The following is a 21,702-nucleotide window of genomic DNA, read 5'->3' on the forward strand; positions in this document are numbered from 1 at the left end:
CAAACACTTATGAGTTTAATAAAATGCCAGACTCACTTTAACAACAATCAGCTCTTCTTTATTAACTCTTGTTGAACTGTAACTGCTGATTTACATAATCCAAACATGGTGCTTTATTTTGAGTTGTGGTGGTGCGTTCACTGTCCTGTCGTAAAAAAAGTAAACCCCCGTTTTAAACAGGTCAATCACTTTTATATTTCTACTTATTATAACTCATTTTTTACCTCGTCATTTATTTATAAATATCTGCACTATATTCTCAATGAAGCAATTAACTGAAATTTAATTTTTAATTCATCTTATTGCACAATATGTTTTTTATTAAAATAACTTTTTAAACATATTAAGTGACTTGACCGAACTCGACCGAGCCAGAGAATTATTACTGGATTTTTGTCCAAACCTGGTCCCATCAGGACCCTACAAGGTCCCTTTCACTTGGAGTCCACAAAGTCTCTTGAAACGCCCCTGCTCTCAGGTGCTTGTTCAATAAAGTTGAAGATGAGAAGAAAAAGAAAGAAAAAAACACGGCACTGACAGGTGAGAGCGTGGTTACACCAGGTCTGTGGCTCATGATGGTGGACCTGTCAAACGGTCAAAGGTGATTTATGGTGGAGTCGCCGTCTTTATGGGAGGGGAGGAGGCGGAGGAGGTGGAGATCCGACGGAGGGAGGGAGGGAGGGAGTGATGGTGAGAGGGAGAAGTTTGAATGAGAGGGTCAGAGAGGAGCCACCACTTCCACCATCACCACCACCACCACAAACAACTTCTCCAACAGTCACGCGCGTGGACCTACAGGCTGCTCTGCGTCTCTTCCCGCATATGGCTGCGTAGATCCCGCACACCAAAGTTGCGCAGAGTGAAGGCAGCGGAGTTTTCTGCGCGAGGAAACATGGAGCATTTAACGAGGAGCAGAGCGCGCAGGAGAATAGCGCAGTTTCTTTTCATCCTGTTCCATGTGACAGCGACACGAGCTGGTAAAGTATCTGAACATGGGGGGGAAAAGTGAGGTGAAATAACACGAGAAGTTTCTATAAAGTGCTGCGTTACAAACACCAGACAGTTAAATAAATAAATAACTAAATAAGCATGCACTCTCTGTCAACCTCTGTTTATGAAAGATTATGATGATTGTGTGTGAAGATAATGCTGCAGCTGAAACCTGCTTTACAAACAAAGAGCAGACTCTTTGAACTGTAAGAAAAGTTTTGCAAATGAACTCTATCATGAAATATGTAAAAATGTAGTCTGTAGTTGAGTCTGAGTTTACCAACAAAGAGCAGACTTTAGTTTAGAAGTTTAGAAAAGTTCCATAACTTTGAAAATAACCTGGAAAACCAACCTTAAAAAAGACAAACGCCTGAATTCAAGTTCGATCTTTTGCCTGAATAAATGTCATGCATTGTTCAAATTAGATCATGGTAATTGTGTGAATCTGTGTGAATGTGATGCTGCTGCTGCTGAATCCTGGTTTACAAAATAAGAGCACTGTCCAATAACTTTCAGAAAAACTTTGCAAAGAAACAGAATCTGTTCTCTCTGTCACCCAGTGTTCATCATGGGTCATGGTGTGTGTGTGTGTGTGTGTGTTTTCTAGGATTTGTACCTCTGAAGTAGTCCCAATGGCAATTTGGTCCCAATGAGACCAAATCCTGGTCCTAATGAGACCGAAGCTCATTTCTGAGGAACTAGTTAAGTTTAAGACTAAGATTTGATAGGGATAATGCTTTGTTTAGGCTATTCAAATGAATAGAGGTCAATGCAGAGTCCTAAGTTGGAAGAATAGCTGCACACAAGTGTGCGTGTGTGAATGAATTTGCTGCTGAATCCTGCTTTACAAAATAAGAGCGGACAAAAACTACTATTTAGAAAAGTTTCCTAACTTTGCAAATAATCTGCACTGTGGAGGAACTTAGTGTCAGGTGGTTCGAGCTGTGGGATTCACAGAGAGGGAGAGAGAGAGGGAGAGAGAGGGAGAGCTCATCAACAGTGAGCTGTGATGATGTCAGGTTAGAGTTTGCTTGTGACCGGCGTCGGTTTACTGTGAAAAGGTTTAACGTTGGCTCGAGAAGGAGGTGAAACGGCAGAACGCTGGTGGAACTTGAGTAGATTAAAATTCCTGTCATGGATCTGTTTAATGTGTTTCCCTCTGACTCTGACTCTCACCATGCTGCTTTTATTCCGGCACACTTGAGTATGTGACTCTTGTAACCACTGGGCCTTTTTGGGACAAAAGTGGCTCATTTTTCAAATGATCCACCTGCAAAAAGACAAATAATGGTCTCGTTTGTGTCTAATAGAAGAAGCAGAGGTCCTATTTGTGCTTCTGTTTTCCGTGGTTTATGTTTGTTTATCTTTTTCGTTTCCCTCTCGGTTTGCGAGAGTAACTGTCTCATATCCAGAGATTTGACAATAAATGAAATAATATAAGAGACATAAAAATTGTCTCAGTGTAGCGGAAAGCTTTATCCCCCCCCCCCCCCCCCCCTAAATTGTCAAATTGTGTTTTCATTTCGAACATTAAATGCCACTTTGCCTACAATTTAAAACCAACAAAATACCCAAGTGTATCAGTATAAAATGACAGTCTTTTCCTGCAGAAATATTATAATATAATATGTTTTTCCGGCATTTTCTGCAGAGGAAACACTTTAGAATTTGTGTCCAGGGGCGTTTCGAGACACCTTGGGTCCCCCAGGTTAGTTTAGCTTAGTTAGTTTCCTACTATGATGTCATTGCATTCTCTTGTGGAGAAAAATGTCGTAATCTCAGCTCAGGGCCCCAAGTAAATCGCCTGCTTTGCCTACCTTGTTGTAAATCCCCTTAGCTGTTGTTCACTAGTCGAGTCTGACTCCACCCACAGTCCCTCAGAGGATGGACTTTTTTGTGAATGGGAACTTCCTTAACTGATTGAAGGGGGCGGGACCTGGAGGGGATGAAAGATCCATGCGACAAATGTGTTTTCTGTGAAACCGAGGCTTACATGTGTGAACCAGGCATGGGATCAAATAAGAATTTAAATTCTTTAATTGTAACAAAAAAAATAAAAAATACTGAATGGCCCCAAAAATACACATAAATCAGGACTGTATGTTGGCGACCATGATATAATAATGATTTTTACCTTTGACAATTATACCAATAATGGAAATGTATCAGCACTTGACTTATTGTGAGTGCCTTTTAGTGCAATCTGTCATAAAACTGTCTATTTTCTGCCTTATTATTGGACAATTTGCAGTTTTGCATCATCACAGTGTCAGTGTCCACATTTGCTGCACGTTTTTTTTTTTTTATTTATTATTACAAGATGATGCTATGAAACCCTAATGATAGGGAACATAACAAAACGATAACAAGAAGAAGAATATGTGCAGGGGTTACATGAAAATATGAAAATAAATAGAGGTATCAATTGTCTTAATTGCTCTTTTTGGCGCTAGATTTGTTTGTGATTCAACCTTATGAGTAAAAACAGGTTCTCTACTGCCAAATTTGCAATTACGAGTAAGGAAATTCCCAAGAACATCCATGGATTCATGATGAAGAACCAAATTTTTCCCACATTCAGCAAGTTCTGCAGCCATTTTAAAAACTTCCTCATTCCCACAATAGGCCATTACCACCAGGTTGTGTAATGTGCTGTATTTCATTTCGTTTGGCACACTGCTCTCTGTCATCCATGCCCCGAGGCCGCGTTGCGAGTATCTTCCACTGGCAGGAGACCGTTTACTCACAGGTGCTGCAGTTTTAGGAGTCTTCCTGACGTGCCTCGACGGCAGGAGTTCACCCGGTGGTCACCGAGAAAGTGCGTTGAGAAAACATCTCGTGTTCACCTGCGGCTCGCCGACATGCGCCAACTCTACGTCTGGCAGGAAAATTCATTGGCTGGAATAAAAAGCGAAGTGAGCCAAGTTACATGAGTGGATTCAAGTGGCACCGCGAGTCGCGGTGTCCTCCGCTCTCTAATGACGGCTTGTGTAGTGTAAGAGGCTGGGATTACTTCACACTGGATGGGACACATGGTGGCAGTGATATGGCAAACATGCAGATATGTGCATGTGGCTGATAATGCTCTTTGTGCCTCTGGGTCTCGGAGATTTGGTGTGCATATGTGTGTGTGTGCTACAGTGAAAGAATGTTTTCCCATATGCCTTCAGTGTGTGTGTGTGTTCGAGAGATGAGAGAGCACTTTGTAGTCATGTTTGCTGACAGGAAGTGAGACATTCTTGCACACGTCCACAGTTAGTTACATTTAGAATCCTCTGTTCTTTTGCCTCAACACAGTTTTCTTTTCCGTCTTGTTTTTTTTTTTTTTCAATTCAAAGTCAGGGAATAGGGACTGTTTGTTTTTTCTATTATGTGCCTTATCTATTCATTTAGATCATCTCCCTCGGCCTGCTCATGCCTTCATCCTTCACTGCCTCTATGACGGAGGGGAAATTGTGCATATAGCCCACCGACTGCATCCCGTTTGATCAGACTTCCTTGCCAATCCCACACCAGACGTCCCAGTGGAGGACGGCAGGCCTTGTTCGCCTTTGATCCGGCAACAAATTAGTGGCAAAATAAAAAGGGCCTCTGAATTTAGCAGGGGAGCGAGACCAGGGAAAGTGAAAGCTTCAGTGCCTTTCTATGTTACATGAGGTTTTCTGATGGAAATATTGAACATCAGACTTGCCAGAGATGCTGATGCTGCTGCAAGTGACGCATCGGAACTGCCTCTCAGACTTTGGCTCAATCTCATACCAATCCTGGCCTCAACCACTTAAGGCTGTGGTATACTTCCACAAATTGCATCATCAACACACTTTTTGATACCACAGATTTTGGTACCACTCAAAAAGAGCTTGTTGTGTGCATATGGACCATCCCACCGCTAGGTGGAGTACAAGCTCCGCTCACTAAGCAGAAAATAACATTTTGACAACAGAAGAAGTAGTTGCCAACGATAGTCATCCGAGCCTCGAACCTGGCTGATACCCCGACTCCCCTGCCCGACGGGCCTTTCAGCTTTGAGCCGCTCGAACCAGACGTGTCCGAGGATGCTGTAGCATCATTATCTTGTTCTTTGGTAGGAATGCGTCCTATTTCCTGCGTCCAGACTTGTACCGCCACCCGATACCCGGTGAAGTGGGATACTACAGGACCCTGAGGGGCAAGTATACCAGGGTTCGCGATATGCCTTTAGCCCTACCCATCTTCGGGTGTCGACACAGGGTGACTCTATGAGATAGCTGGCTAGGCTGAATTTTAAGGCCTTATAAGTCCTTGAAACGAACATTTTTCTTCAAACAAATCCATGGAAACTGAAGCCACCGCTGGTGAGCAGGTTATGCTGCTACTGTAACCCCAACAATAAAGTCTCTTGTACATTCCATAAACTGGTCCAATGACGTTGTCTCGATCAAATCAAGGTTTATGACAATTTGTCCCACAAAAAAAAGAAAAGAATCCAAGACGGACACTAATGGTACCGTCATGAAGCTAACATATCTTTAGCATGTTATGCTCCTGTGCTAACCATAGCAAAATGTGTTTGCAGTCTCTTGTGCTTACCATAAACATGTTGAAGACTTTTTTTGACATATTTACACTTTGCTTCAGACAAATGCATAAGAATTGCCGTAGTTCATGCTAGCAATATAACTTGTTTTTATGACACTGATGTTGAATCTCGGGGAAAAAAATATCATGCTTACGTGATGATGTATCATGTTCTTGAAGGGGGTGTCCAATTTCGTAGGGCTAGATTTTAGGGGTAAAACGATATGGGGCAAAAATGGGATTGGGAACTTCTGATGATGCGAAATTCTGCTCCAAATTGTGCTTAAACACTTCATTGTGCCTTAACCTCAATCTATAGTATCCATCACACATCTGGCATCAAGAAATGGAGTCATTTCCTGCCTCTCAGGCTTCTGTGCGTCTCATCACTGAATGCTTCAAGCTGCTTTTCTGTTTCTTTGCGACAAGTCGGAGATGCTTCCTGTAGAATCGTAATGAGCAGACATCAGAGGGGCCTGACCTCATCGCCGTGTCCTCCCATAAGTCATCTCGCTCTTTATCCCCTGTTTTATGGGCCTCATTATCATACTCATCCGTCTCATGCACCTCTCAGCAGCAGGTCACGGTAGATTGCTTTCCTATACCGATGCAATGTGGAGACACTAATGCTAACCTTGGTGACATCTTGACCCCTTGCTCACATTTCTGCTTGACTAAACCTTTTTAACACCTCTATAAAATAGAATGGATATAGTTTTCTTGTTTGCAACAAAAGGAGTTGCCCATTGCTACTTCAGTCCTACCTTTTAGGCTTCACTTTTCAAACATGAAGTAGGACCCAAGTAGCAGTTAGCCACCAGGGGGCGACTGCAGGCTCAGTTTGAATGGAAGTCTATGGTAATTTCAGCTTCTTCTCCCCAGTTGATTTATAACAATTAATCAATCAGTCAATCAATCATAATTTGCACATCTTTGGTAACACATGATGTCAATTTTGTAAACTATGGCCCAATTTAAAGGAAAATAAATAATAATTTAAGGCACATATGAGTGGACATTGTGTGATTGACAGCTGGTATCGTCCAGTAGGAGCTTGTTTGCAGGTGACCTCTGTGAAATTCCAGTTTCAAAAACTGTCATGGCCCGCGTCAAATCACAAATCTCAGAATTGGAAGATCAATTCCATTCCCTATATATGGTCTACAAGTGTATTCAACATCATAAATGCATCCTTAACAACAAATGTGGCAGAAGCCGTGGAGACACTGAGAGACACGTCCTTCACTTGGCTCAATACCACATTTTTGTGTGCAATATTGATAAAGAAATCCCATCACTCGAGTATCTACCAATACTGATATCAGTCTGAGAGAGTCACAACACGGTTGTGTTGATGAATTGAAGCACAATCACTCAACTGAAGTTGCAACTTGAAACTGAGTTGAAGAATTAACAATTAATACTGAAACTGTGGTCATTTTAGTCGAGAAATGTGTCACCAATTGATTTAACATGTATTGGTAGACATTACTACAGATATTTGTGCAGTTGGTGCCATTAAAAGGGGACTGAAGTGATACGTTTGCAAGTGCAACCATGGCAACACTGTCACCCATGTTAATGGTACTTCGTTCTATTATGTGTTGCACTTTTGCTCCACAGTGGTGGCTGATAACAGCCTGTTTGTGACATTAAACATGACTTACTGCAGGAGAAACAGCTCCTTTACTGGCAATGGGAAATGAGTCAATTGCCCTTGTTAAGTAGGTTTAATCATGTTCAAAACAACCCTGCATTTACCCACATATTTTACTGTGGAAGAGGTATTACTCAGTCATTTGACCTTGTATTTAATACTGACTGTATCCATTCCCACTGCACAGAGGATCCAGATGTTAGTGGGTGTTATTGTTTTTTTTTTCAAATCAGTGGGAGAAAAAATCTATAGAGATACATAACCTTGGTTCCACTGAGGCCCATACATTAATGAGTATTTCTGCTCTTGTATAAAACCTTTGTTACACGTGTTGTTTTTACGTGTGTGGGAGCAGGGATGGTAGTATTTGATGTATAGCAGCTCTGGTGTTACATTTCCATAATAGCTGCCTCGCTGTTGTGATGTCTGTGAGACTAAGTGATGGCTTGGGGTTGAAACATTTCAAGGGTTTGGTCATGTGTGTGCTTGCATGTTTCTGGATGGATAATCCTCTGTGCCTAAGGTGCAAACTGCATTTGTCGTGTAGAGTGTGTGGTATCCTGAGACAGCACAAAACAAAAACCTTAAAACCTCCTCCACCTCTTAACGGGTGATTAGGAAAAATTGGGTCAGGCTGGGTTATAACGGCCAGTGTTAGGCTCGCAGTTACACTTCTGCTGAGCGAATAGAACCACACGTGTGTTTGTGTGTGTAGTGGCTGCTTAGTTATAGAGGCCTTGAGAGGCAGGTGTTTTCTCTATGGGCCAAGAAGCTTTTGGCCCGTCGACCCAACCTGCTGTGAGCAAACATGAGCAGAACAAACTGTAGAGATTGAAGCATGTGGTGCTGATGTGAACTGGAAGGAAATGTGTGACCACATTCCACCAATTTTTTTTCTTTTATTTTTTTTCTTGCCTCACTCCACTGTTGCCAAGTACTCGCTCATAGTAGCAACTGTTGGGTTTCTCTCAATGATAACATGAGTTCACAACCTTATGTAGTAAAGTTCCTCGGAATTATGCATGTTTTGATTTTGCTTTGCTTAAATGTAGACGATTTCAGTTCTAGCCATACTCGCACCTCGTCGACGGGCCACGGTGTATTTTTGCACCATGTATGCTTGCTGTAACGCTCTAACCACTTAAAACTGCGCATTGATATGTATCAACACCTTTTTTTTGCACTTGAGAAATTCGTTTTTGAAAAACTCAAGGTTGGGATGTCATCATTTTAATTTGAAAACTAATTAATTTAAATGAAATTTAAAATGTGCGCTCTGTTTTTGTAGGTAATTGTTTGGTCGTCTGGCAACACATTTATTTGATGGGAATAGAGTGGGCTGGATTTGACACGCTTCACCGTAGCACTTTACTAGCACTGCATGCTAATGCACTACAGTTAAGCATATGCATAAATTCAAGGTAAAATGAAATGGAGGCAAACAACAGTTTCAATCAACTGACACTTTTGAAACAACACTGCTGCAACTACAAGCTGTTAGCCCGGTACCACTACCACTGCTAATTGAAAGTTTCGGACAAGTCAGAAAGATATAAATGAGGTCGACGGTGTACTCGCTGCAGTAGACCACACTACACCACTGGTTAGCTCCACCAATATGGCCCTTTGTGGCTGTGGTGCTGGACAACCTGCAAATCAAATCAGCAGTTCCCAAACCAATGGTTGATGATGTCAAGATCACGGCGGGCCTACATGCAAATCTCTACGCCCTTTACATCTGTGTGTGTGTCTGCCTCATTATGCGGTGTTACAAATAAGCTGAAATTACTGCAAGGCAACATGCTACGTGGATCAAACACTTGCTCTACGCAGTATTGGTTGCTTTCCTCATAACTTCCATTGTCTCCCGATAATCTTCATGACTTCATAATCACCCATAACCAATATACAGAAAAAACTAAAGTTCCCCACAGCCATTTGCACAACCGCTGACTTGACTCGCTCCAAACCTCTCAGCGCTAACTGAAAGCAGACATAACCGCGAAGCACATGAATGACAATAAACGTCGCTGCCTCTTAGTTTGCAGACTTGCAGACTTCTAAGTAAAAGAGTGAAGAGTTCCACAGACAAAGAAATAACACAGAGCGGAATCAGAAAACGGCACTCTTCCAAAATGTTGATTTAGCAACAGATAAAAAAGTGTTGACAAATTGTTTGGTTATTCTGTTGTGATTGCATAGAAAGTCAGCATTTCAATCATGTTTCGCTGCTTGTTTGATCTCTTTGCAGTGTGTATTATCTCTGTTCTGCCTCAATGTGTCTTTAGCCAGAAACAGCACTGACCCAAAGGTCATGCCCACTGCTAATTCGATTAAGGCTATCCTTTAAAAAGTGTCTGGATTCATTTAATCACTTCTACTGGATTTTTTAAAATGATTATTTCTTTAATAACCTTGTGTTCTACTGCTTATGTCATTGAAAATCTGTTCTGTCGTATATTTTCGTAGCCTTTCTTCGAGTGTCCGGTCTAATCTGACTGATTTTACAAAGCACATTTCCTAAAGTACAAATATTGTGCTTCATTTTATTGCCTGGAGACCTCACGACAGCCTCCACACGAAGCATCTGAACAAATCAAACTGCTGATCACTTCTTCCAGTGAGTTTTGAGGGCTTTATTCAACTTAGTCACACTTTTGGTGTTAGCGGTCAAAAGTGACCACAACAGGAAATTAATCAGTCAGACTATGTCATGCTAGTCCATCCAACCCACACGTCCTTTTTTTTTTTTACACACCAGTAGTGAACACACAAGCCAGGTGCAGGAGCAGTGGGCAGCACTTTCTGCTCCTGGGAAACAATGGGGATTGGGTGCCTTGCTCAGGGGCACCGCAGACCTTGACCTGTTTCAGGATTTGAACTGGCGACCCTCTGTTTACAAGGCCAATTCCTTTCCTTATGGCCGTGGGTTTGGTTGTTATGGGGACCATATGACACAATGTTTCATATCCAGGGATGCTGCACGATATTGGACTTTTTGCTGATATTTGATATGACGATATTGGGATTACTTGGGCCAATAACCGATACTGATATATACGTCTCGTCCACACTACACTAGTCCACTACAGAGCCAACATAGGGAGATGAACAACCATAAACTCTCTCACTCACATTGTCCAATTACCCTAATCCCCAATTTCACATGTTTTTGGACTGTGGGAGGAAGGCAGAGTACCTGGCATGTGGTGAGAACATGCAAACTCCACACAGTAAGACCCTGGGTTTAATCAGGATCCGAACCAATGACCTTCTTGCTGTGAGGCAAGGAAAACTGGAAGTTTGTGGAAGGTTTTACTTTACAATATGTTACAAAGGCATACTCACGCAAACTGTAGTGTAAATATCATCTCGGGGTGTGGTCCAACGTGTCATGGGAAATCCTCATCACAGATACATTTTTGGACTCATTTGCAGTTAAAATCCCCCGGTTCCCAGGCTTTTTTGACAGTGTAGTATTGTGTGTGTGAGTGGTATTTTCAGGCTTAGCTGGGAGTGTAGGTGGTGTGACTCATCGACAATGTCCTTCCAGATCTTTGGTTTGGAAAGAACACATTCTGTCCATGTATGACTGAAGTGGTGCTGAGCTGTGCAACCGCAGGGCATGGACACGATGTGTCAAGTGTCGCACAGCCAGGGAAAATGCACAGATGAAGACTGTGTGGTGGCATTTCCAAGGGTATAGAGGATGATCTGTGAGGTGGAGAGCTCAGCTCAGCTCTTTTTTTTTTTTTTTTTTGGCAGGGGAACTGTGGACAGCATTGTTGCTGGGCAGAAGTGGTTGTCTAACAGAAAAAAAAACACACGGACAAGAAAAAGAAAACGGAGGAAATGTCTTACACGGAGAATGTGAATGTACTGTGTGGGCTTAGTGGCCAGTGTTCTCCCAGAATTTTCCAGATGTCTGTGAGATCACTGTACTTTGACCTTTTGGTGTGATCGTCAAACATGTCTGAGTCATCAGCCTGTAGAGATTCAACAATGCTACATCAACCCTGTCTTTAAAGGTCCACCGTGTAACATATAAGAGGGTTTATTGACAGAAATACGACTGTGTTTGTTTAGTTTTCATAGCCTTAGATTAAGCTTTGTACATGCACTTTAGTTGAGGGTCTTACAGCAGCCTGAGCAGACAAACCAGCCAGTGTGCATTTTGCATTGTGAAGCTGAAGCTTGCTACACAAACAGCAAAGAACAACATCCTTTCTCGTATGCGAAAGCCACCATAGTTCCCTTACATGTTTGGCAAACAGAGTGATAAGTCCTTCATTTATTACAATCTGTCCCAATTTATTACACACTAGAGCCTTGAGCTATGGAAGGCAAAATATTGATGTTAAATACTGATGGGAGTGGCAGCCATCTTGGAGTCCTAGGCTGGGGGTTTGTGAGGTTGCTCTGACTTTCCATGTTGGAAAACTGACTTGAGGGGGCGACTCAAGCGAACCTTTCTGACTAACAACTCAGAAATGCAACTGGAACACGCCATTAGCCCTCCCACTCCATTTGACACATTCAACTGTAAGGCATAGCGTGTCCTGATTCTTGATGGTGCAGAGGAGTGAGGTGGACTGTCGGGGCTAAACTGGCCCTTTCAGTAGCACATTTGATCAACGCAATTCAAAGACACTAACACACCGTCCCAGATGGTGAGGACATTGTCTGACACGTCTGTGCAGAATCATGCGTAGTATAGCAGCAGCTGGATGTGGAGTTTTAGGTTTTGTGAGGATTGAAGGTTGAATCTCGAGATATCATGTTCTTGAAGGGTTGTCCCATTTTTCTTTCCATTTCCCTTTTAATGTTGCACTTCAAGCACGACTCGGCTCGACTCTACTACTTGTTGTTCTACTCGTTTCATTAGTGATCGTACCTGGTACCTGGTGTTTTTTTTAGTACCTGCTCTGGCGGGGTTCCAAGAGTAAAGAACAAGAATCAAACCGAACAATGCTGAACTGTAGATCAGTTAAATAGACTCTAAAAATCCTGAAATAATGAACTGATTCTAATGATTTGGTACACCAAAAAGAACTTCCTTGCTCTTCACTGGTTTTTGTGTTTGTCTCGCATGTAAAACGACGTCACGGCAGTTTTGTGCAGCCGTGCTATGACGACTAGCCCGCATTGAGGAGGTGCTATAGTCAGTGAAAACCATGGCCTGATAACAAACCAAGTACAATAGAGCCAAGTAGTGCTAGAACTGTGCAATTATACTCATTTCCAAGGGGAAGGGGTAAAACTCCTGCTCGATCAGTGTTTATATACTCGTCCTTTCATCAGCAGCAACATAATTTGACAGGTGAGTTGAGGACACTGTTACCACAGAGCCTAATGAAATGCAAACAGAGCCTGCTCCAACAGTCAGTGCTGCAGGATAGGTAAAGAGAACTGGCACGACTCAAGGTGAGATAAATGAATCCAAAGCAGGGAACAGATAACTTTCTTTGATCGAACGTTGCATTGATCCAGAACTCACATGGCAGGCTGCCTCTAGCCTGGGGGGGGTTTTCTTCTTGACGCCACTAACAGGGTTGTTCTGAACTGAAGGGGATATTCCACAGGAACCTATGTTTGGTATTTTATTTGGGTCATTCTCATCATATCCAACTAGTTGTCTCATGTTTCTGCAGCAGTGATCAGGGTTGAGTTGTCTGAAGTCCAACACATGTTTTTTTTCCCACGTTTTTTTTTTCTTCCCTTTTCGACATTTTTTGGACTTCGCTTGCCGTCGTTATCCCTCAGCAGTTTCTGTTGCACACCTGGGTGTTGGATACACATTTAACTGACAGATCATTGTGAAACAAGTCTTGCTGAATTTTCGTGAGAGTGAGAGTCAGGGGTCAACAGTCTCCTGTGAGCCCATAGCTGCAATATGTTTACTTTAAAATGTCATGGTAGATTAGACAAGAGGTTTCATTTATGTGGTTCATTGGGTGCACTGGCATGTCATCTTTGGATTACGTGAAATGAAACAGTTCAGTTTGGAAGTTAATTATTTTAGTTTGTTTTAAGGGCATTTTGTCAGGTGGGTTGACAGACATCCAAGAATCCTGTATAATTAGACCCATGCTGCTTCAATTTAGAGTTGTACTCAGACTGTTCCAAACATAACTGCCTCATGACCCGCCTTCCTCCTCGTGCGCAAGTACAAGTGGGAGCTAGCGCATGAGCAAGGTAGATGGGGGGGGGGGAGATTCACATAGAGTTTGGTGGACACAAACTTTTCAACTTTGCTATCTCAACGGAAATTAATTTTCAGCGATTTCATTTTAGAAGTCAAACAAGGTCACGGCTAAGCCACCGAGAGCTCACTTGGGATGAGACAAAGGCAGACACACACTCACACACGTCTGAGTACCAGTTCAATTTAATGCAGAATCTACGTCTCAAGAACCAGACGTGATGTGAAAGTCAAGAGTAAGCTCCTCTGCAAAGACTGACGAGCTCTGACAGACAAAAACGATGCTTTTGAGACCGTTCTTGTTTGTTTTGTGCTTCTGAAGTGGCAGCCTAATCAAGCATGTTGCAACCAATTCAACATTATTGGCCAACTTAACTGGCACTGTCAACACATCATGTTGTGTGATGTTAGACGGAGAATAAATCTCTCTCCAAGATAACTTAACGTGATAAACCACGACATGGTTACAAGAAGTGTTTCAAACGGGGACTGAAGTCTTTGTCTTTGCAGATGCGGCGATGCCAGTGCAGATGTTATCTGTTTTCATGTTTCATGGGATGCTTTTCTTTTTCTGCCTGGTTATGTGCAGCAGGCAAAAGCATCTCCCATCTAAATGTCGAGTTGAGTTTTGACTTTTGAGGCTCTCATCCAAACATCTTCTCGACACACGTGTTTTTTAGGACTAGTCTGCTGTATGATGTGCAAAGTAGGGGATTTTTTTGGCCTGTAGGAATGAAAATGAATATGAAATATTGATCATCCAAAGCACTGTGATATTTGAAGTTGTGATACTGTGTTGATGCTTTAAAGCATTGTATCGATGTTTTGGAAATAATTCTCAACAGTTGTTCTGTTTTGGATTTTTCCCTCCAACCAGTAGTTGGCAGCAGACCTGCGATAGTTTGACTCTCTTACCCTTTTCTCACTATCCATCCATCCATCCATCTATCCACCGCATTATGGACACTTCGCCAGTCCATCGCAGGGGAGACAAACAACCATTCACTCGCACTCTCACACCTACAGTCAATTCTGAGTGTCCAATTTGTCTGATCCCCATGTTGCATGTTTTTGGACTGTGGGAGGAACCCGGTGAAAACCCACGCCAGGGGTTTCAACCCCCTGGGTTCAACCCAGGGGGAGAACTTGCCAACTCCATGCAGAAAGGTCCTTGTTCCAACCGGGTCGCAAACCCGGGTCTTCTTGCTGCAAAGGCAAGAATGCTAACCACTACACCAACCGTGTGGCCCCTCTTCTTACTAGAGAATGATAAATGTATTTTTTGTATTCATATGACATTGTTATTTATACTATAAGGTTTTTTTTATTATTTGGGTATAATAACAATCCCAATATTGCTTATAGTTTCTACATCTATCACAATATTCTTGCCAGGACGCAACCCTAAAATTGTGCTTGCACCAAATATTCTAATACATAAACCGATTTATTACCAATATGGCTCTACAGCCTCTCTATGAGTTACACACTCTCAATCTAGAATGTTCCAAACCCTTGATCAAGCAGATTATACTTATAATTACAGATTACGTGTATGTGACATGCTTTAAAGTGTCAGGAGCGTGACCTGGCGTAGTTTTCTGCTTCTGTCGCCCCATCTGTTGTGAGGCTTCACGTGTTGTGCATTCACAGATGGTCTTCTTCATACCTCGATTGTAACGAGTGCTTATTTGAAATCACTGTGGTCTCTCTGTCATCTTGAACAAGTTTGTCCCGTCACCGGTGACATCTGGCAGAGAACTGCTGCTCACTCTTTTTCCAGACAGATGGGAAACAAACAAACCGAGCTTGCTTGTGCATGGAAATCCCAGTAGATCGGCGGTTTTTGAAATACTCAGACCGACAGTCACTTTAATCATCGTTCTTCCTCATTCTCAACTAAAGGTCATCTTCACCATGACTTCATGTCTCAATGCATTGAGATGCTGCCATATGATTACTGATTATTTCTGTTTACAATACAGCAATACAGTGTAATACAGTATATGTTAACAGTAAGGTAATATCATGGTAATACCGTCTTATTTCTGGTGCAATCACCAAGTATTCGCTTGGTAATAACAATTACAAGTATATACAATATAAGGGAGGATTAATTACAAATTATGATATGGTAATTACCAATAATTCCCAAATATAATAATTTGAAGGCAACTTAGTTGATGGTAGCCCAATTGAATCCTCATTACCCAGCGACTACCTGGGTTTTGCTTTTGGAAATTACGTGGTATTAGTGTAAAATTAACCCCTTATTACCACACTATTGATTTGTTACTTCCAAGCTGGAAATAACACCAGAAAAAGATGATATTACTATAATACCATGTATGATTATTATTTTTATAGTATTACGTGTTTTGCCCAACACAAGCAAGTGAACTGGTGTACCTAATAAAGTGCCTGTTAAATGTAGGTTATGACAAAGAGAATTCATTATCATGATGACTAGAGCACATAAAATGTATTTTTACAATCATTTATTCTGGTTAAATGCATGTGGGTGAACATTTACTGTTGTCATTTTGTGCAGTGCCAAGAACTTCACACACACACGGTTCATTTATGACTCAGATTTAAACCTCCGGAGGTCTTAAATACCTTTAAAATCTCTACCTGATGTTTTCTATTATTAAAGGCTGACTGTTAATTCACAGATTAACCTATTTGCAGCCCCATTGTGATGCTGGGGGGGGGGGGGGGGCAGCTTTCAATACTGTTATGCAAACAAATAAGGTCATAAAATGTAACAAGGTGTTTTTTTTTCCGCAATCAACGTCTGGGCACGGGTAAACTCTCTCCACATGTTTAATTAACGAGGAGAATAAAAGGCGAGCTGTGTACGAGCGGTAGGAGCTCAACACAGGAGGCAATTTGGGTTTAGGATCCCCATTTCAGATTCCTGGAATGCCGAGTGTGGAGTGGTTCCAAATAGGCTCTCTTCAGCAGCTGGTGAGAGACCGGCCGCTCACAAAGCTCTGATCCTGCCCAGTGCTTATGGCAGCACTTTATCAACAGGATATCTAATAACACAACCAGCTCACTGCAAAATAAAGTGCACGCACAAGTGCTGTGAGAGAAACCCACCAATCAAAGAACCGTCATATCTATTCGGGGAACAGTAACTGCCCTCATTACAAATAAACCTAAATCTTACATTTAAAGTGGAAACAGACGTCGCGTTTTTTGAAGTGTTCAAACGTGATCGCACAGTGAAGTGGAGCCAGAAGTACATCTGTGTTTATATCTAGACGTATGGCGTGTGCATCGCTGCGGCGCTCTGTCGTGTTTTGATTGCTGCGCCCGTGTGAACAGTTGATGAGATCTTCAGCGGACAGCTGTTGGCGACTCGACTCGACTGAGAACCTTCACGGACAACACGTATCATAATGGTGTCGTGATAACATTTTAGCCCATGTAGCCCAGTCCTAACCCATTAATTCAGCAATATATTGCTTATTTTAACCATTAAAGGGCCAGAAAATGTCCTGTAAAATAAAAATTTTGACTTTTTGTGTCAATGTCCAAAAACAGGCCAAAAAATAGAAAACTATGTACAGGCGTTACTCCCGCTTTTCTCCTGTTTCTGGTGACAAAGACGCTGATTCGCCAGCCGAATTACCAATTTTAACTTTTTTATTGAAATAGCTTTGTTGACCATGTCGTCAAATCCCAATATCAGATTTATGGAATGTCTGACAGTTTGGCCTCATTTACTTTCACATAAAACAAACTAATAGACAAAGTGAAATATTTCACCGTTATTATGATAATGATCAATTTCAACTGATTTGTGTCATGATAATCTTTTTTATTGTCTGTTTATCGGCAAATTTTTTGGCTTGTTCTCGCTTGTTTCCAGATGCATTTTTAGAAAAAAGCCAAAAACAAAAGAAATTGCGTGGGAAACAAATACAATGACATTATCCGTTGAAACCTTCAAATGCATTTTGAGGCTTTAGTATGAAATTGGATTGTTATGGATGGAATTTTTTTATCCTCAGTGGGACCGTAGGAATCTTTGAAGAAATGAAACTGTGATAAATGAGCAGTGGTGAACAGTGTGCAGGTGTCAGCTGTCAGGTGTGCCGCAGTCGGATTAGGGGTTGGGCTGCGGACCACCCCATCCTGTAATAACAGCCACAGAAGCTTGGCCACCTGCCGCCACATCTCCGAGGAGCTTGTCTCTTTCCGACTGCTAGGAAGCAGAAGAAGCCTCCTCACTTTAAGACCGGCTTTGAGCCGCACTAAACCCTGCTCTTCAGCTCACTAACAACCAGCACTTAACCAAGCCAGACAACAAAGTGCTGTCACACTGAGTCTGACGTGACTCAAAGTACCATCTGCCACAGTCTCTCCCCCTGTTTCCCCCCCACCCCTTACAATAGAAACATGACTTTATTCATATATAAGTATGTAAGCAATATCTTGTTTAAAGTTTCGTCTTTTGAGCATAAAACCCTTCAATTCTTTTATCGAATTGCTCTACATTCATATGCAGATGGTTCATAGTTTGTTCTGTTCCCCCCCTCCCCCCCCAACCCCCCCTCCCCTGTCAGCTGATCCCATTGATGTTCTGCGAGTGCTGGAGCTGTCAGAGAACATGGAGGGCGTGTCCTTGGAGGCCGGTTTCTGCACCAGCAGGAAGGGGACGGAGGAGACGGACCTGGCCTATAAGGTGGACAAAAAGATTCAACTCAGTGCTCCCACCAAGCAGCTCTTCCCTGGTAGGAGGACTTTTATTTTTACCCTGGTTCAGTTAGAAAAGTTGTAATCTATAAGAGTCTAAAGGATAAGGTTTAAAAATCGTGCGACTGAAACCGCTTTTGCCTTTTTATTGTACTGAAGAATCGGCGGAAACAACGGACCAGAGAAGGTTTGTGTGGACTGACGAAGAAACCACGACAGTCCTTCACCTCGTGCCACATGCAAATATCACTTCATGTATCAACTGCTATTGCTGCTCTTAACTCAAGTCATCATTATCCACCCAACCTTTGAGCACCTGCTGCTCACGTCGCCTATTACTCCATGAATGGGCCTTTCCTTTTACTGCATTTTTAGAGAATTTGGTTAACATTTGCAAACCGGCTTCAATAAAAACCTGGTTACCGTCACATCCAGCTGTGAGAATTTCCCGAAACGGCACTTAAATGTGTCACTTTTCTTCTCTCAGTGAAACCTTTTACAAATCTGACTTTGAACTCGGCCTCGTGGGCGCTCTCTGCTTTCACGGGCAATATTTTTCCTTCATCATTATCATCTTCACTCAGGGCTCCCTGGCAGCAGGTGGTGCAATCATGTTATAAAAATGTCAACCCCCCTGCCGCGCTCTCTCTTGTATAACTTATCAACACCTCTCCTCTCCTCTCCTCTCCTCTCCTCTCCTCTCCTCTCCTCTCCTCTCCTCTCTCCTCTCCTCTCCTCTGCCAGATTCCACATTTCCTGAGACCTTCTCATTGATGGCCACGCTTCGAGCTAAAAAGGGCTCCCAGTTTTTCCTGCTCTCCGTGTACGATGACCAGGGCGTGCAGCAGCTGGGGCTGGAGGTGGGCCGCTCGCCGGTCTTCCTTTACGAGGATCAACACGGACAACCGCCACCGGAGATTTACCCCATCTTCAAGAAGATCAATCTCGCCGACGGAAAGTGGGTCCTAACTTCTCAGTGTTAATCAATCAAACATCAGGAAGAGATTCAATAGCTCTGTGAAACGTCTACCAAAGTTTGGCTTTTGCAACTTTTGCAACTTTTGCAAATGAAGTTGGGCCTCACATTTCTGCAGTTCAGTTCAAAGGACTCAAACATGATTGACCATAGCGGGAATATGATGGTTTTGGAGTTAAGCGAGAGTTCACGATACTTGGCTTCAAAGACCCTCCTGATTGGCAGGACTTTCATATTTAATCTCGGGGTCTGTAAGTGTGGGAAAGCAGGCCGGACAGGCCCCCCCCACCCCCACCCCCAAACACAGGAAGTAACTGTGCTAAAGCTCAGGACACAAAAATAATAAAATCAACAAACATTAGGTTGCAGCTTTGTCTAGATTGTCATTCATCCATGTTATAGTTGTGTAAAATTCGTTGTACTAGCATCAAATCTTGAAGATCTCTATGTCCTTCTGATAAAGAGGCTTGTGGAGAAGGTTGTTGTCTACTTTCCCACAGTAATCAGTGAGACGCTGTTCGTGTTTGGACCACCTGTGAAAACTTTATCTTTCCAGTCAGTGGAGCTCCATCAAGAGTGAATCGACAGATTCTGCCCTTTTCTTTCCACCACAACACAAAGTATTACTCAGTAACCAGTGATTGAACAACACCAATGATGTGTCTCCCAAATCTACATTTTACACATACAATGAAGCAACGTTAAATTATCAGCACTTTGCCAATGCTAATAGTTAAAGAAATAATGGCAAATATCGGCCTTGATTAATCAGTCTACGTCGAGTCAGAAGCGTTGTTATTTTAACCCTCAGACACGGTATACTTTCACTAACGGTATGTTGTGACTGTGTCCTCTCAGATGGCACCGGATCGCCTACAGTGTGCAGAACAAGTCCGTGACCCTCTACCTGGACTGTCACAAGGTAGAGACACTGGATCTGCTGCGAGGGGACGATGCTGTCGTCAGCACGGAGGGCGTCACGGTGTTTGGGACGCGACTGCTGGACGAACACGTGTTCGAGGTAGGACGTTCTCCTTCATCTGTGCCTCTTGAAATCGGAAGCCAGATCCTAGGGGGGTGGCGAGCCCGGACAGGTCAGCAGACCATCACAGCAGCAGCATACACACACACACACACACAGCTGCGGTCGGGTCAGAGTCTCCAGTTACCCAAACATCAGCCCTCATGTCTTTGAGCTGTGGGAGGAAGCTGGAGCACCCAGAGAAAACCCACACAGACTCTGGAGGAACATGTGCCTCACTGAACTGGGATTTCAATCCGGAACAAATGAGTGTTTCGTTGAGAGTCACACTTTTCATTCCACTCAGTTCCCCGTAGGAGTGTAAAAATTATCTGATACAAATCAGTCATTGATTTTAACGTCGTGGATACAAAACCAGTCATACTTTGACCACTCGCATCGATCTGAATGAACGATTCATGTCCTGACTTTAAATTCCGCTTTAATGAATCCGCTCTGCTGGTTTCTGTTCTCACACCTCACTCTCAACACACACGTGATCTGATCTGATCTGTGGAGTTTACTGTCGTGTCATGGAGACGAGCAGAATGTAAACTGCAATTTTTGAAGGCTCCTCGGGGAAATACTTTAACCTCAGTGGAAGAGGCTGGAGGATGACCGGACTACTCTGTCAATCAAGTGCATGTCCGGACATGCCCCGCCTTTTCCTTTCACATTTAAGTCCATATATATATATGTACGACACATTCTCTTTTCTTTGTGAGCTTATTAAAGGGAGAACATGTCAGACAGTGCCGTGTCTCTTGATGGTCATAACTCATTCAAGAGAATACAGTAGCGGGAGACACAGATGGAGTTCTTGTTTTAGCTGTATGAAATTGCATCTACCTGAAAACCTTTTCATCCTCTGATCCTTTTTAAAGCCTGTGGAGAATGTGTTGACACTTGTATCAATATCCAGGGAAAACATGGGGGAGTAAGATTTCATCTCAACTCTGGGAGGCATTCCAATTCTTCTCTTTTTTTCCCGCTTTGGTGTAGAAACCTTTTGGTGCCACAAGTCATTCTGTGTGCTTCCCATGACAGTATGCAACCCCTGCTCCACTGTCATTACCAATGAGGCTCCACTCTAAATCTCTCGCCCACAGCATGAAATGGAGATCAGTTCAAGCCCCCGTCCTCGGTGCTGTGCCCGGGGGCTCTGCGCCTCATCAGCACTGGAGCTAAGAAAGATTATGAAATATAGATAGAGGTCTAAGGAAAAAGATGATCTTTCCAATTCTGCTTTCACTCACTGTCCGAAGAATATTCTACAGTCTGCAGAAACATGGAGGAACGAGGCTGTAGTTATTCTTTGACAAACTGCTGAGGGAGGATTGTTATCACTCCCTATTGCCTAATAGTCAGAAACCACAACCTGCTCCACTTTCACCTGAAGAAAAACAGATGTTCTCGGCCCCCGCAGTTGAACACCTACTAATTTTAGTCAATAACTTCTCCTCCCCGTGACCTTTTGAGCCTGATTCGTTCTCCATTGCACGACACTTCAGGAGTGATGTATTCTGGACTCTCCTCGTGTTGAGATCGCGGTCAGATTGCGCAAACGTGTTAGTGTAGTAGTTTTCTGTCTC

General features: G+C 42.8%; 1 protein-coding gene across 1 annotated transcript in view; it reads left to right on the top strand.

Moving 5' to 3' along the window:
• Positions 1 to 696: 696 nt before the first annotated feature.
• col5a3a (collagen, type V, alpha 3a) overlaps positions 697 to 21,702 on the top strand; it is an 81,117-nt gene continuing 60,111 nt past the window's right edge. Inside the window, exons 1-4 of the mRNA XM_058653136.1 lie at positions 697 to 977; positions 17,984 to 18,151; positions 18,858 to 19,071; positions 19,948 to 20,110. Of these exons, the coding sequence (XP_058509119.1) occupies positions 710 to 977; positions 17,984 to 18,151; positions 18,858 to 19,071; positions 19,948 to 20,110 (813 nt within the window). The 5' untranslated portion in view covers positions 697 to 709. The remainder of the gene's footprint in view (positions 978 to 17,983; positions 18,152 to 18,857; positions 19,072 to 19,947; positions 20,111 to 21,702) is intronic.

Source organism: Solea solea, chromosome 16 (assembly GCF_958295425.1).
Source record: "Solea solea chromosome 16, fSolSol10.1, whole genome shotgun sequence".
Taxonomy (NCBI): Eukaryota; Metazoa; Chordata; class Actinopteri; order Pleuronectiformes; family Soleidae; genus Solea; species Solea solea.